The 16,317-nt window shown below is 42.4% G+C and overlaps 4 protein-coding genes across 5 annotated transcripts; 2 read left to right on the forward strand and 2 right to left on the reverse strand.

The window, feature by feature from the left end:
- Nucleotides 1–1,006: 1,006 nt before the first annotated feature.
- Nucleotides 1,007–2,950, reverse strand: RB195_017459 (uncharacterized protein; the record flags this gene model as incomplete). Its single annotated transcript, XM_064184466.1, has 4 exons — nt 1,007–1,029; nt 1,751–1,843; nt 1,957–2,038; nt 2,870–2,950. 4 exons carry the CDS (start codon nt 2,948–2,950, stop codon nt 1,007–1,009), a joined length of 279 nt encoding a protein of 92 aa, XP_064040347.1.
- Nucleotides 2,951–3,032: 82 nt separating this feature from the next.
- Nucleotides 3,033–4,292, forward strand: RB195_017460 (uncharacterized protein; the record flags this gene model as incomplete). The annotated part of the gene is made up of 2 exons (XM_013438096.2): nt 3,033–3,155; nt 4,050–4,292. 2 exons carry the CDS (start codon nt 3,033–3,035, stop codon nt 4,290–4,292), a joined length of 366 nt encoding a protein of 121 aa, XP_013293550.2.
- Nucleotides 4,293–4,430: 138 nt separating this feature from the next.
- RB195_017461 (uncharacterized protein) lies at nt 4,431–14,861 on the reverse strand (the record flags this gene model as incomplete). Of its 2 annotated transcripts, none has more annotated exons than XM_064184467.1 (12): nt 4,431–4,571; nt 4,632–4,746; nt 5,554–5,631; nt 10,966–11,090; nt 11,235–11,349; nt 12,863–13,011; nt 13,073–13,161; nt 13,237–13,369; nt 13,466–13,567; nt 14,482–14,580; nt 14,644–14,739; nt 14,838–14,861. In XM_064184467.1, 12 exons carry the CDS (start codon nt 14,859–14,861, stop codon nt 4,431–4,433), a joined length of 1,266 nt encoding a protein of 421 aa, XP_064040348.1. The 2 variants fall into 2 exon arrangements, with proteins under 2 accessions (XP_064040348.1, XP_064040349.1); XM_064184468.1 differs by having other exon boundaries at nt 13,222–13,369.
- A 593-nt stretch (nt 14,862–15,454) lies between these two features.
- Nucleotides 15,455–15,826, forward strand: RB195_017462 (uncharacterized protein; the record flags this gene model as incomplete). The annotated part of the gene is made up of 1 exon (XM_064184469.1): nt 15,455–15,826. The coding sequence occupies one exon, from the start codon at nt 15,455–15,457 to the stop codon at nt 15,824–15,826; it is 372 nt and encodes a 123-aa protein (XP_064040350.1).
- Nucleotides 15,827–16,317: the final 491 nt, after the last annotated feature.

A 16,317-nucleotide genomic window follows, 5' to 3' on the forward strand; every position in this document is an offset into this window, starting at 1 on the left:
TCCAAATTATTACGCGTTAAAAGTATTGAGTGCGATAGTTGTCGGTTCTTTGATCTACTTTGCCCAAATCATCATCTTCATCATAATTCCTGTCTGATCGCTGCACGCTTTTGAGTACCATCTAGTCGCGTTCCGCGTGCGCGTATCACCCCATCCCCGGTCGGGCGCCGCCCTTGTCCGTATAAATCTTACTTTTGTTACAATTGTAATAAAGCATTCTTTATATTGTTGTGTTTGTGTGAGTAGCTGTGATGCACAGCCGTTTATAATGATTTCTCCAGTAGTTGTTCGAAGACAAGTGAACAAGTCATCACAAATTAAGGGTCGGACTTTTTTTTTCGTGGTATCTGTCACAACGTTGAGCAGTGGTCTTTACATAGAGTTTTCATCTTGTGTGAATGTACTACTAAAAAACTGAACATTCACAAACAGTTGAATAACAACTAAGATAACACACTAAAAATGTACTAGAAACGCTTCCTTGAAGTTGTGAAGTGAAAGCGATTTGATTACCAGGAACGGCAGAAGTACTACAGTGTGCAACTTATGTGTCAATCTAAGATTTCGTTTATTGTTCAAATGTATTGTTGAAGTCGTAAGTTCATAAGTCATAAGTCGCATGGTGTGCCATTAACCAGCAGAACGATCGTAGTGTTGAATTTGTTTTGTACTATGTACAAAGGAACTATTGTACTTTATCAGCCAAACGCAAAACTAAGCGATGAGCATTCGTCCTATTATTGTGGGAAGAAAGAGACCAGTCAAATGAACACAAAATCAAAGATAAGATGCCAGATAAATTTAATTTTCCTCTCTTAAGAGCTAGAATTGGACTAGTAAAATCAATTTATGGTCGAACGATCTATTTCAAAACTGTCCTAAAATTTAGAACTATGAAAGAACAATTGATGTCTGGGAAACATTCCATATTCATTTCGAACAGTGATAATAAGTCTGATGTTGGCGCAACAAAACAAAATGTACAGTCAGCGTATGTTCGTCCGGTTTATCGAGCGTCGTACACCATGACTGAAAATACGATCATATGATCAGAGCCGGATGACGTTGAATCCTACAGTTACAGTGAAACAACAACAAACAAAATCAACGGATTGGAGAAAAGAAAAGAGAGAGGACCACAGAGTAGACGCAAGTGAATGGAGTGATAATCAAAACCGTCTGTTGAAAGCGTTGTTTTTCGTTCATAGTAATGACCCGAAAACGGCAAAATTACAGTGAAATGGAAGATTTAAGGGAAATCTAAGCGTTTGAAGTTCTTTTGCAAAGAGAATGGAGTTTTATGCGCTCTACATGAATGTGATTAAGTATTACAGCTAGCATTCATATGCAGGCATATATAACATTTAATGTATAACTTTGCTAGTGGTTATTGCTGAGATCATAGCCATATTCTCAAGCAATCATCCGAACTTTCTCACTTTATTTCAGTCGAGCGAAAAACCAAAGACTTATGGATTCACGCAGCAAACGTGTGCGGTTACTAATGTTGAAACGTATCACTATCGATTGAAGATGACCGCATCTCAAACATTACTCAACGACATCTCCAGTAAGCATTTGAATTTCTGAATCAACTCTATTTCGGAGTTATAATATCCTCTCACAGCGTAGTAAGCATTCAATCTCAAAAATGTTTACCATGAGATTACTATTATTATTATCAAATTATTTCTAATGGACATGAAGAATAAGTGTGCGGAAGAAGATTTTTCTGTTCTATCGAACTTACGTTTACGACTCCTCTTCTTGTAAAGGATACGATATCCACATTCTCGGCAGCGGATAGCATCTTTAGGGCGGATTTCGTTCTCATAGTGACACTCTAAAGAACATTAATAGAAGGAATTTCAAATGCACAACTAAATATTTTCTACAACAAGAGAACGTGAAAAAGTGTATAAACATATACGAGTATATAAACATAATGCTAGGCACCTCCACAAATATAAATCATGCTCGTCGACTTAGGGCCGGCCGCATTTCCACCCGGCATTGGAGTCATACCACCTTCCATCGTCTGCAAAAGAAAATTATAGCATTTCCAAGTGAAGTGCTTTGTGAAAGTGAGTTCGCTAGCTGTTTGCTCATATCGCAATAAAGAAGAGTGTTAACATGTACGTTTATGGATGTGAAATGTAAGGTTCTTTTAGAATCAAATCAATCCTCCCATACGAACAAATAACAGAAAAAGTGTAGTTCGGAGGAGGGAGCACTCAACCCAGTCAACGCGCTCTTAGTTCTAGGAACTCTATCTTCCTTTTTTCTCTTAGTATCTATAGTTTACTTGTCATGGATTCTCTAAGACTGATGCATAGGTTCTAGGGCCCCGACTGATTCAGTTGAATTGAGCGAAAATTGGAAAAAAGGACTATCCAGAAATGTAGTAGCCGATTTCGTAGAATAAGATACTTCGCAGTACTACCGCTCATTCCAGCTGATAGACGAGGAAAGAGACAAAAAGAAGGGACTAGAAAAAAGACCTCCAAAGAACAAAAAAAAAGACGTTATAACCGACACCTAAGAAGAGGATGACCCCGAGGGGAATTTAAAAAAAAACTAAAAGATCACAACTTAAATCATTGAAGACCGACACTTTCCATGCGCTGAAGAATGGGCGAAGGAAAATCAACATCGAAATTATCTCTATCCTTAACTAGCAATAGCAAATCTGAATTCGAACCACTAGCGATAGCGGAGCCCGATTTCGTAAATGAATTTGCTCGCCGCGCTCCAGAAAATTTCTCGCCGCGTCGCAACATTGCGAAGCGGCGTCAAGTGAATCTCATTCGAGCTTACTAACTACAGCAGTCACTTGGTTTCAGAGTATGAATTTCTCGGTGGTGTTTACTACTTCTTTCGGCTGCGTTTTCTTTTTCCATCCGGCTTGGATTCCATTAGCTCCATCTTCGATTTGATTTTTCAGGGACATATTCTTGTTCGTGCTACCTCCCTTACTGATTTTTCGCTTTGTTTCCTACCAGTCCCGCTACTGAATAAATTTCAGGCGCAAAATGTCCTCGGAAACATCGACCACTAACACACCAGATGTTGAAATGGTATCTGTAAAGGGTTTGGGTACTGGAGCTTCAAATTCTGCTCCACAACCGATAGAAGCCAGGCCATTTGTGCTCAAAGTGAGTTTTACTTGATAAAACGGTCGTTTTTTTTTGTTGCTGTTTGATATTTTTGTATTCATAAGGAGATGGTAAATCAACTGTAGATTCTAGAACTATGATTTGTACATTTGTTGTCCGGAGCGATGCACAGACAACGGGAGTGGAAGCAAAAGGCAGTGTCATCACGAAATTGATGTAGTTCGGAAATCCCAGGGAAACCGTACAGTTCGGGCTGTAGATTATTACAGCGTGGCTCCACTCAACGTTGCCTGATCGTCGTAAATAGACAGCGTGGGAATTGCGTTCGTTCTTCCGAGGGAGGCTAGAACAGAACTCCTTGTACCCCCTCCGGTCCAAACTTGAGCAGAGCCACGGTTGATTCCGTAATCTACAACCCGAACTCTATGGTTTCTGTACTACGTCATTTTCGTGATACGCTTGCCTTTAAATCCCATACCAAGGTTAAGTTAACTCGAACGACGCAATGAGCAAACTGATTATAAAGTCGTTCAAAGGCAAATTATTTGTAATGGGCTAAAAACTGTACAATGTGAAACATTGTGTATTCGAAAGAAAAGTCGGATAATTAGGGGCTTCAACAAGGAGTGAATCTATTTCTTATTGTATATGGTGACAATTTAAGTTAGATACTGAAGCCATGAAATTAAAAAAGGTTTCGATACTTCTTTTTTGTGTGACTTCTGTACCTCTTCGGTAATAAAGGGACAATTTTCTGTACTTGGAAAAACGCAGGAAACTTATAATGAAATATTCGACTGCGTTAGTACAATCATGCAATTTTCACAAGTTGCAGTTGACTTAGTACATCTTTTTATTTTAAATTTTGGGTAATACCTAAAGAAGTTGCCCACGAAGAGTCAATACTATTCAATGTGACTTTTACTGCTCCAGAAATGGAATGCTTTGGCTACATGGGCATGGGACGTCGATTGTGACACATGTGCTATCTGTCGAGTACCATTAATGGAGGAATGCCTACGATGTCAAGCAGATTCCTCATCAACAGATTGTGTGGTGGTTTGGGGTGATTGTAATCATGCATTTCATAACTGTTGCATGAGCCAGTGGGTACGACAGAATAATCGATGCCCTCTTTGTCAACAGGACTGGATTGTCCAAAGGGTGGGACGTTAATGGGAGCACCCTTTTTTTTCCATATTTTAACAGTTCGTGCATATAATTGTATCAAATTTATCCGGAAGTATAAATTTGTATATATTTTCGTCTGTTATCGTCTAGTTTTAGTTGCCGTTAATGAGTCAGTAGTCGATACTATCGCAGTCGTTTCACAAGCACTTCGCGTTCCTCATCGTAGGCAGTTGGTCGCGACTTAAGTTCAGCGGTCAATATTAATGTAGGCACTGCAAATGGATTTCGTATTACACCGTAATGCTCGAAATTCCAGTTCTTGTCCTAAAATTAGTTCGATTAGCACAAAGTTTGCAAAAGAAGATTTGAAACTGTGTAAACTACCGTTTGGTGTATTAAGATTTGACCATCGTCGAACATCACAATATCAGTGAAATAGTAGTCGTTGACAGAATGAACTTCAATCCACTGCCAGGTTGCTGTGTCCAGTACGCCTACTCTGAATTTATAATACGCATAAGTGAGTTGTCCAGGAATTCCGAAAAATTCGTGACAGGCCGTCTATATTCAGGTCTGACATTTGCTGAGGGATTACAAGGTTGTATTATCACCGACACTGTAATATTTCAATTACTCCAATGTGCGAAGTGAAGCAAGTTTTGGTTGGTCTTGGTGTCCAAAGACAATTTAAAATACATTCATGGGAAATTTTCGCGGATTCTATTTTATGCATTCAAAATGACCTGAAGCCTCTTGCAGTTTCGCAAGGTCGAAGCGGTACAGTGGAGCCAGTGTTTGTGATCGAGGTGGGAACCTCACTAGTTCTACTCATCTCTGCAGTCCGAGGGGAATTTATGATTTACTACCTAGATTACTACCACCGCCTCCACTGCGCCATTTAGAGCGCAACTGCTTTCGCAGTTGCTGGGCCTCAGGTCCTTTTGATCCGAGTATAGAAGCCGTAACATTCCTTCTTGTATCACACTCGAAACCCTTCTGAAGACTGAGTGTTAGGGCGCGAAGTCTTTGTTGCCACAAAGAAACAGTTATAGCCATGTCCGTGGTTGAATATGCGCTTACCGCAGCTACGAAGCCAACGACGTCACAGTCAGAATCTGTCACAGAAGGAAAAAACTTCCTGAGCAAAGGGTGTAAACAGTGAAAATTCGTGGCAAAATTATACCAAGAAAAAGAGAGGAAGACTAATGTACAGAACATTCATTACTTATCTGTAGAATTCTATAGTCAGACTTCTGAGAGAAAACGTAGTCGAAACATTAATTGTAAATATGTGCAAAGAACTCACTTAGCAGATGGGTTATACATTAGACGTCCTCTCATCGTGGTCATGGCTAAGGCGAGATGTAGAAACATTGGTGCAATCCTGAAAAATCTATAGTTCTGAGTTAATCTCGCTATTTCTTATTTCAGAATCAGCCGCAATTAGATAAGGGATCTTTCTTACGAATCGCACACGAACACAAGTATTTTTGATTTCAGTTAAACATCCAACATTCAAAGTACAAATTATTGAAGCGATAAGGTCTTAAGCCAAGGCAGTTATTCCCGCTATTTGACACGTAATCTTCGTTTTCTATTTTTCAGGAATATTAGCTAGGTAAGAGGTTCGAATGTGAATGTACGACATAACAGTGGTTCGAAATAGGGCTATTGTCAACCAGGACTTTCATCTCTCGTGGGTCAATGAATTGGTACCATACTTGTCTGAGAGGAAAAAAAAAAACACTAACTCTACTCGTAGGCTAGCCCTCGCAAGTCATTGCAAGCCTGTATGCGCCTTCATAAACGTAAACGATTCTGAACTGAATCCGAACGCGTAGGCGCAACCTCACTGGACTAATCAGCATGCCCGCTTTATCTTAACTTTATGCCACCGCCCGATTTGCCTACGGAAATCACGTTGTCTGTAACATTGTGCATTAAAGTATGGGACGTAACATATTATATTATACCCGTCTGAGCGTCCGGCTAAAACCGGACTTCAGACGTTCTGTGGTGTTTGCTTCGCTCGCCTTCACTGATCAATGGAAATTAATATTGGTGTTATTAGTTCTATGAAATTGGACTTGTGTATCTCCAGCAATCTTTCTTCCTTTTTTATATTATAACTATTTATTATTATATTATTCCTTTTTTATATTAAAACCGAAAGATTTCATAGTCTTCTTTCTAAATGCGTCAGTTCTACATTTGGAGAACATTGGAACTTCAGCTTCAAACACTCCTTATCAACATATTATAGACAAAATTTAAAAGTATCACGCGAAATATAGGTTTTCCTCCTGTTTTCCTCCGACATCATCTTACTGATAAAGATAACGTTCCACGTCAGATCACATAAATATCTTGCTCCTATTTAAGTAGACGTTTGTATGCGTGTTTCCACTTTCTGAGAGCGGCATGCTACAAACTTGAGGCGAACGAAGAAGGAAATAGGCACGCGGAGGAGTCATAAAGGTGAAAAGCAAAGTGCCTAGTGGTCGTGGCTATGAAACGGTTTTAACCATTTATCTTTTGCGACATGCACACCAAGTTATTGCGCACCATTTCGACACCGCGGGACCCGTTGCACTCCCCATATTATAGCAATCTGGCCCGGCGCGCCGATCCGACGCCGGTGGACCCGTCGCAACCACTGCCATAGGTATGTGGCGCCGGCGCACAAATTCGACGCCGCTGGACCCGTTGCAACCCCTTCTATAGGTACATGGCGCCGGTGCACCAGTCCGACGACGGTGGACCCGTCGTACCCCATACTATAGCTATCTGGCGCCGGTGCACCAAATAGTGCAGGTGTTTGAAATGAAGAAAAACTAAAGCGAGGGATAGTCCACTGAAAATGTGGGTATACTATGTGGGGAGATATGAGAGACGGTACTGCCTTCAAAGAGGTGAACGTTTGAGTTTGAAGGATTTCAATATGTGTAAACTTGTGTTGTTACCTCTTCCAAAAATTAGAAGAAGAGTGATGTTTTCTGCGGACAAAGGGGTTCATACGTGTTGCTCCGGATATGAACGGGGTGGTTATTCAACAAAAAGATTCACAATATACTGAGTCTACTAGCTCTGATCCATTCACAATTTACCTAATATGTTTAATTAATCAGACGTTTATCCATGCATAACATCACAAAATAAGTTTCAGTATCTATGGGTTCATCTACTTCGTTTTAGGAGCAGCCTGGATCGGAAGAGTTTTGCGGTTCCTGTGCAAGCCGGTTTTTGGAACCTCAATGCAAAGATGTCCAACATCAGTGAGCTGCGTGTGAACGGCATCGAGGTCAACCTCATCAGGAAGAGTCCAGCTACGGACATATGACCTCTCCATATGTCCATGTTCGGTTTTCTCCTCCTGTTTCCTTCAATGGTTAGGTTGCGACCATCGATGTGCACTTCCAGTTCTTCCGGCTTGAATTTCGACACATTCAGCGATACTGCGAACTGACTACCTCGTGAGAATGATTCGCAATGTGCAGAATAGACTGGTCCTCATCCCTCCAGTACGGCATCATACGACGCTGGAAGCGATCCATGTCGCGCATCATACGGCGCTCGAAGCGGTCGAAATCACGCATGGGGTCCATGTCACGATCGAACGAGTGCATAGGCCAGAGTGCCATGATGATGCGATTAGTAAGTTAGTGAAGCTACCTTCAAACTTGGGTAATTAAACCTATTAATCGGCGGGTGTGGCGCAGTCGGTTAGAGGTCCGTTGTAGCCACACGGTCGAGGGTTCGAAACCGCCCTAGTGCAAACCAAGCCTTTCATCCTTCCGGCGTCGATAAATTGGTACCAGACTTGTATGTGAGGATAAGACCAGTGATTTCACCATCGGCTGGCTCCCGCAAGTCATTGAATATGTCATCACGCGTTCCAAAACCTCAACGATTACTAATTCCAGTAAAACGCGTTGGCGCATCCCGAGTGGATTGATACGCCACTGATTTTATCTTTACTTTACTTTATTTAATTAATCTCATTCCACATCTCTGCGTCATCATGTTGATCCCTTCAACCACTGTTCGCTTAGAAGCCACAACTACACAATTTCTTCAGCAAGGGAGGAACCTAAATATGTAGTTCGACAGTCACCGTTACTGCAGCTGTTTCAGCTGAATTTCGGTATCAGATGAATACATAAACAGCGGACGTGTCCATCTGTATCATTTATCCGAATACTGTTCTTCGTTCTTCACCTTGTTTGCATTTCCTTATCTGTGATCATTATTTCCTCTCACATTGCTCTCTAGCCAGTTGCTGAACCGCTCAGATAGGATAGCGGGTCAAAACGACATGAAGTAATTAACGTTGCTTAAGCGACTGCGCTTAAAGCGGTGCGGTGGAGACAGCGGTAGGAATCGAGGTGGAACTATGGCGAAATGCAGATGTGGGTGCTGGTAGCGAGGATCCTCACGCGATCCCAACCGCTACTATCCACCGCGTCGCTTTGAGCGCTGCCGCTTAAGCAACTGTTCGTGCTTCGTGTAGTTTTGACCCAACTATAGCTAGCGTGCAGAGAGGGGATAAAAGAAGACCACAAAAAGCAGAAGTGTTGGCTGAAGTTGCAGAGGCGGGACAGAGCATTCGCTGCGCCCGTCGGAACTTGGCCAATCGTAAGGCAGTAATGACTGCTCTCCGGATCCCAGATGGAACAACTAAAGCATCGAGAAGGGGGATGGAAAAAGTCATTCACGACTTCTACTCAGATCTCTTCGACAGCCACGTCCACTTGCCTCCTCACAATCTGAAGGAAGATGGACATGTCGTTCCAAAAGTCCTCCCTTCCAAAGCCCGACATGCCATCATGTCGGTGAAGAATCTTACTTCATCCGGTCTCGACGGAATCAAGCCTGAACATCTGAAGTACCTACCGCCAGTCCTCAGCAACACATTGTCGAAGCTCTTCACTCGTTATATGTTGGAATGCAAAGTTTCTAGGCAGTGGAGACCAGCAAGACCGTGTTGCTGTATAAGAAGGGAGATCCACAAGACATCGGCAACTATCGCCCAGTCTGCTTACTGTCTGTCATCTGCAAGCCCTTCTCAAGAGTAATCCTAAACAGGATAGAAAAACATTAGATGAAGGACAGCCGTGCGAGCAAGCAGGGTTTCGAAAAGGGTTAAGTACGATTGACCACATACACACGGTTTCAAAACTCATAGAAGTATCCCGCAAGTACAAGATGCCGTTGTGTCTCACTTTCACCAATTGAAGAAAGCCTTTGATACAGTTGAGACCAAAGTGGTCATGGAGGCCTTGAATAACCAAGGGGTCCCTATTCCATACATAAAGATACTTCGTGATTTGTATAGCAAACAACACGTGTAGCAACTTCACGACCAAAATCTCCTCATTCTACAATGATGCCATAATCGACGTGAAGAGAGAAGCTTGTCAGTGTGACACAATTTCACCCAAAATATTCAGTGCCACTCTCGAGAACGCGATGCAAGAATCGGAATGAGATAACATGGGAGCGAAAAATGGCGGCTGGAGCTTACACCATCTTGGTTTCGCTGATGACATCGTTCTTATAACATCAAGCATCAATCAGGTGGCCAAATTTGATGAAACGTGTAAAAAGATCGGTATTCACTGAACCTAGACAAGACGATGTTTATGAGGTTTTTGGTGCCCCATTCACGTTCAACGGAATGAATATATCCGAATGCTCCAGCTATTTACTTCTAGGCCAGGAAATTGACATGATGAACGACTTGACATCCGAGCTGGGTAGAAAGAAACAGGCGGCTTGGGGAGCATTCAAAAGTATCGAGGATGTAGTGGAGAGGACCAAGAACATCCGGCTCCGTACTCGCCTATTCAACACAACCGTTCCTCCTACTTTGACCTACGCCTCAGAAAAGTGGGCATTTCGCGAGCAGGAGGAAAATGCAATCAGCGTCATAGAAAACGGAATTGAAAGGGTGATGCTAGAAGTAACCCGCTTTACGCAACTGAAGGAAGGGATTCGAAGTCCACTCCTACGTCACCGATCGATGAACAGAGACGCTGCCGCATATGCCAAGGAAAGCAAAATAAGGTGGGCCGAAACCTGATGCGTTTCAACGACAATCGTTGGACCAGAGCCGTAAGTGACTGGATACCACGCGATATCAAATGCGCTGCAAGAAGACTGCCGATCCGATGGTCAGACCTCTTTACGAAGTCCTTCAAAGAAAAATACGATGCTCTTCGAATCTCTCGAGAAGAGACTGGGCAACAATTGCGCGCGATCGGGACAAATGGAGGTAGTGCTGATGCTCGCTCGAGCAAATCGATGAACAACGGGAGCACAGGTGATAGCTAAGCGTTGTTGGTCCGATTTTAGCAATTTTCTTCGGCAAATTTGTCAAATTAGGCGTTTTCAAGATGCTATCTACTAAGCAGGCTAATCTACACAGCTTTATTCCGTTGTGTGATGAGCACTTACAGTCGGGTCAAAACGACATGAATCACGAGTGTAGCTGCGGTGCATTTGCGTACGCGCTCGCAACGGGCGCGGTGGAGGCAGAAATTGGGACTGAAGTGGGAGCGTCGCAAACTGCAGCGATGGGTGGTGCCAGCACAGGATTCACCACACTCCACAGATGCGCCTTGAGAGAATCCGCGTATTCAGTTGCATGCGTGCTTCACGTCGTTTTGATCCTACTATAGTCTGCTGACGTATAAAACAACGACTTATTGCTGCCTACCACGAAAAATTGTCAGCGGTGTAGTAAAATGCCCTCCAAACGTGACGACTCCATTGCTGAAGAAGCCGTGCGAAGTGAGCATAGTAGCTATCTGCAGGACGGCCATACGTAGTTAGTAATGATATCTGTAAAACTGCATTGGTGAACTAAATATGTATCATATCTGTTGCATAGGATTTCTTTGGTATCGATTCTTTTGTGTCAGATACTTTAGAGTACATCTATCAAAGCTATCAATCAAATTGGAAATGGAAAAGGGAGAACCTAACCTGCCCGCTGGAGCTGTGCAGTGCTGTGCTATCGATTGGTAGCTGATCATGTGGATCGCGTGGGAAACCTGTGTTTTTGTCAGCAGTACATATTACCACTCGCCAGTTTCCAGTTCTGGAAAGTGAACGATATAGCTTATGGTTACATCTTTTTCAATCTATGTTTGTGGAATCAGTGAATTTTATTCCACACGAGGACTTAACGCCCACTCATTTGCCTGCATGCTTGAATTTTTTGCGAGTGCAAACTTTCAAATAAGATAACAAGTTAGTAGTTTCATCTAACTCAGACTGAAGCATAATAAAATTACTACTCCTGGTGGTCTCTAGGTCAAGTCAAGTCTAGATTACTCGTCATCATTTTATCACTTTACTTTAGATGAAAATGTAATATCAAATGTGGACAAGTGGTAAAAGCCGACGAAATTACTCCCTACATTGTCTGCATTCCTGCCTAAATTGACTTCTTCCTTCTAGTTACCTTCAGCAATTTGTTCCGCCTTTAAGAAATATCAGCTTAGAGTACAAAGGCGTAGGCATGGATGGAGAACGATGCGCCTACAGTTTCGCCTATCTTCACACCTCATTTCATTCTGAATATCAAGATAAGATAATACTGGTAAGCTCAGAGAAGTTGTATGGAGATTACAATACCTGCTAAAATTGGCTCCAGGAGAACACAGTCAGTTACGTCCTTTTTTCTCGACGCTCTATCTTTAGCTTACATGTCGTAGATCCTCTAGGACGAATGTTTAGGCTTTAGGGGGCCGACTGATTTAGTTATCTACTTCCAGAAATAAGAGTGCCACTGGATAGTCTCCAACTACATTTTACCCGAGAACTTCACATCGACAGAGAGGGAGAGAAAGTGAAAGAGAACGGAATAAGGAGGAGAAGAAGGGAATACGAAGTTTGGAATGTGGTAACATGGGTGTACAATTCGATGGCCGGCAGCTACATCACTTTCATCTCGCTTATGATGTCGTTCTCACAACATCTAGCATCAACCAAACGAAACGAATGCTGGTTGAAGGCGAAGAAAGGAGAGGGAAGATCGATCTCCTGCTGAATCTGCTATAGACTATATTAATGAAGAACGTCTCTGATCCCATATTCAGTCTGGACGAACATATCCGATCAAACCAGCTACGCATATCTACATCGGAAAGTAGAAATGTTGAACGACCATTTAGCCACCGAGCTGAATAGGAGGGGACAAGCCGCTCCTCGAGTGTAAAGAGTATTGAAAATGTGGCTGAGATGGCCAAGAACATCCAGCTCCTTGCTCAGTTCTTGAGCAGCAATTTACTTCTTGTTTTGACCTATGCTTCAGACACCTAAACACTTCAAAAGCATGGAGAAGTCATTGGAACGCTGAATGGAAAGAGTGATGCTAAAAGAATCCCACTCCACGCAGGTGTAGAAGAGGATTCGAAAATCTCTCTCACATCAGCCACCGAAGACTAGATACGCCACCACATTGGCAAAGGAAGGTACAGTAAGGTGGACTCGTGATGTGCTCCAACTACAACCACTGGACTAAGGTCATATGTGATTTGTGTTCAACGTTTGGGACATTAAACAAACATCAGGAAGATTGCTGGCTGCTAATAGTGAATTAAACATACTCGATATCGACGACAGCGATAGTGAACGGGTCGGGACAGATGCCTTGTCCTCGGTCCAAAAAGAAGGCTAGTTCGCTCAGGCTTATGAACTGCGGTGATTCCCACCGTGACAATGCTGCGCCATGTTGTGACATTACTTGAGCGTTAACCTTAAATTCATATCAACCAGATCACTACATTTCGTTCAGGAAATGACGTGTAGTCACTTACTCTCTGTATAATTAACGAGCAGTTGCGATCTGAGCTTTTGGACCACGGTAGTTTTGGGATTAAATGACAGCAGAAAGTTGTCTCTGGCCCTGAACTTTTTTGTAGCGCTAATCGGTTAGTAATGCTCCGAAAAATAAGAAAAGCTAAACTGTTTAGGTGCCTACTAGAGTTGGGCGGTGAAAATATCACACACTCCTGTTGACCCACGACACAGTGCACAAAAAAGAATGCCACGCTTGTCGTAACACAATAGGTCCTTTCAATAAAATGTGCACCAGTGAAGGAATTCTGATCGAGCTAAAACGCGGCTATTAGATCACGGTTTACATTTTCACGATTGCTCCACGCGCATTTGGATTCAACACCTTGCTCAGCAACATTTTGTAGACTTACTATTATCCCGGTCTGCTTTATATTAGCGTTTAGTTCCGAGTAATCAATCACCATAAACGATGTCGGCGAAATCGCATAGAATCCCAATACAAAACCGATGTCCTGAAATAAGATGTGTCACGCAAAATGGCGCGTGTTTTGTAAATTTAATCTTGGTACACTTAGATTTCATAATTGTTTGCAGTTGCTTGCCAATTCTATGCACTTCAAATGAATACTTGTGAAGTTTTTCGCTCTCGAACCGAACTTCTGAGACAGTGAGCGATATTTGCGCGAAACTACTCTTCCATTGGCTTAGTTTTTCATTTTCCCCAATTCTACCTAACTATTAAAGACGACACTGTCATAATGCTAAGTGGACCACACGAACGACAGTCACAATTCAGGGGAATTTGGCTTCCGCGTACGGATGCTTAAATGCAGCACACCATGAATCTGACGAAGTGAAGGAAACCATTGGAAAAGTGGTTGTAGATTGTGGGCTTAGCGGTGGTTCCGATCATCTCTCCCTAATAGTTCTAAAAAAGGCGGAGTGAAGGACTCTTTTTTTCATTTTTCATGGCGATCTCAGTTGCAACGCACCACCCTTGTACACGCATTCAGTTGCGCATCGGTCGAAACCCAGCTAGTTCTCCTTGACTGCCTATCCAAGTGAAAGCAATGATAGGTTACTGAAGGGACCAAAACCTATACACAGAGGAGCGTTCTAACGTTCCTCGTTAGAACTAAAGTCCTACGTTTTTCCTACGCGGTTTTTTAGGTTGATTAGGAAGAGGTGAGCGGTACCACCCCTCATCCCGGAATTAGCAACCCCATCTCTAGCTTTTCCTACGAGATTCCCTCACAGCGTCAGATTCGTGGCATGCTGCCTTTAAACAACGGTGTTTCCAGTTTGTAAAATCGAACTTTTTTCTCAGACGACGACTATTGCGCAAGTGGATGAAGGAGGAAGGAGATGTGAATGCTAAGCAGTGGATGTGCAAGCGTGGCGGCAGATGACAAATGAGCAAACTTACCTGTAGTCCTTCGATTATGTATCGCGTTTTCACACTCAAAAACATGTCGATGCATTCAAGTTCAAATTTTGAATAATGTATGCGTTCATCGACAGCTGTCTGTAGCATTGAGATTCAGAGTAACGTATAGCATTCGTCGGGCTTAGTTTTCATCTCGCACACCTTCTTATTTCCAAGTATAAACACATAACGACCATTGCCAAAAGTTGCAAACTTTGGGCTACTAATCGGGTGGCGCTCTCCAAATTCCAACTCCCACTGAAATTTCTTGGCATGTTTCTTGTTTTCATATAATTCTTAGCAAATCCACACAATAGGTTCAGGCATCATTAGCAATGCTAAAACTAAGAATTTACCTGCACATACGATCTCCCCGCCATTCCCGACCCGACCCCTTGTTGGTTAGTGTAAAGTAGGAATGAGTACTACCGGTGTAGTCTAGATCCTTAAATAGTTTTAAGCAATATCGTTGTGTAGTGGATACGTAAACAAATCACTTTTTGAAGTCAGAACTTGTGCAGAAAACAAGACGACCACAAAGATTCAGGATAAATTCATATTTAGCAGGTGGCGGCGTCATTGCTTGCTCTCGCATTTTTAAAAAATATCTGCATTCATCTTAGCCTTAATTAACGCTTCTTCTCTTTAATTATCCGTTTTATTGCATCCCTTGTATCTGAGGTCCTTTTTTTTACAATCATCACTCTTTCTTTAACATTCTAACCTTTCTCACTTAGCAGTTTTATTTAATTCACTTACCCCAATCTTCTCAAACTTTTTTTTTACATATACTACCGTCAATACTCTAACTTTCGTCAACTTCGACTATTTATTTTGCTGTAAGTTTCCTCTCAATCTTTTAACCCTCTGATTATCCTCTTTTACCTTTTCTTTTCTTTTTGCATGCCGTTGTGATTGATTGATTGGTTGGTTATATCGATATCTGCTTGGTAGGTCAAAGTTAGATCAAATCATGCCTGTTAAATCTACTCGTACTGCAAAAAGACAAACCCCTCTCTCGTCCCAAGCTACATCTGGTATTGAGACGCGAGCGGTAGAATCTTCTCAACCAACGGAACCGAACTACAGTGAAATGTCTGCATCTGACTTCATTAGCTCTATTGCTGAACGGAACAAAGACCCTGTTATAGGCAAAATGTTGGTAGTACCTGCTGAAACAGTTAAAACGGATTTTGTCGAACAGTTGGAAGCGGACAAACGGTCTCGTAGCATAGTGATAAGTGGTCTGCCTGAGTCTGGGGGTTTCTCGTCCTCCTCTGAGATGCTGGACGACCTTGAGGAGTCAAAGACAAAGACAACGAGATTTTGCTCGCGCTTAATGTAAGCTGTCGTCCAATTGACCTGTATCGGATGGGAAAACCTAATCCTTCTCGTCCGTGCCTGGTAAAAGTTGTCCTTCTGTCTCAGTTCTACTGGCGTCGCGCCCTTGCTAATGCGCGTCTACTTCGAAGTGCTGGTTTTCCTAATGTTTATATACGCAGAAGTATGACACCCGATGAAAGGAAGCGTGAGTATGAACTAAGGCAGGAGGCACGAGAGCGTAACAAGGGTAAAAGTAAGCGAAAGTGGGTGGTCTACCGTGGTGAGCTGTGGCGCACCTCTGACATTAAGCGGGGAACGTCGGGAAACGAATAAAGCTGCACGGTGTCTCTTCAACATTAAAATCATATTTATTTAACGCACGTAGCCTAGTCAATAAAATTCATCATTTGCAAATGTTTCTTTGTTTATATAAACATGATCTAATTTTTATAACTGAAACCTGGTTAAGCAGTAAAATCTTAGATTCTGAGCTGATTGGTAACCTACCCTACA

Source organism: Necator americanus, chromosome II (genome assembly GCF_031761385.1).
Source record: "Necator americanus strain Aroian chromosome II, whole genome shotgun sequence".
NCBI lineage: Eukaryota > Metazoa > Nematoda > Chromadorea > Rhabditida > Ancylostomatidae > Necator > Necator americanus.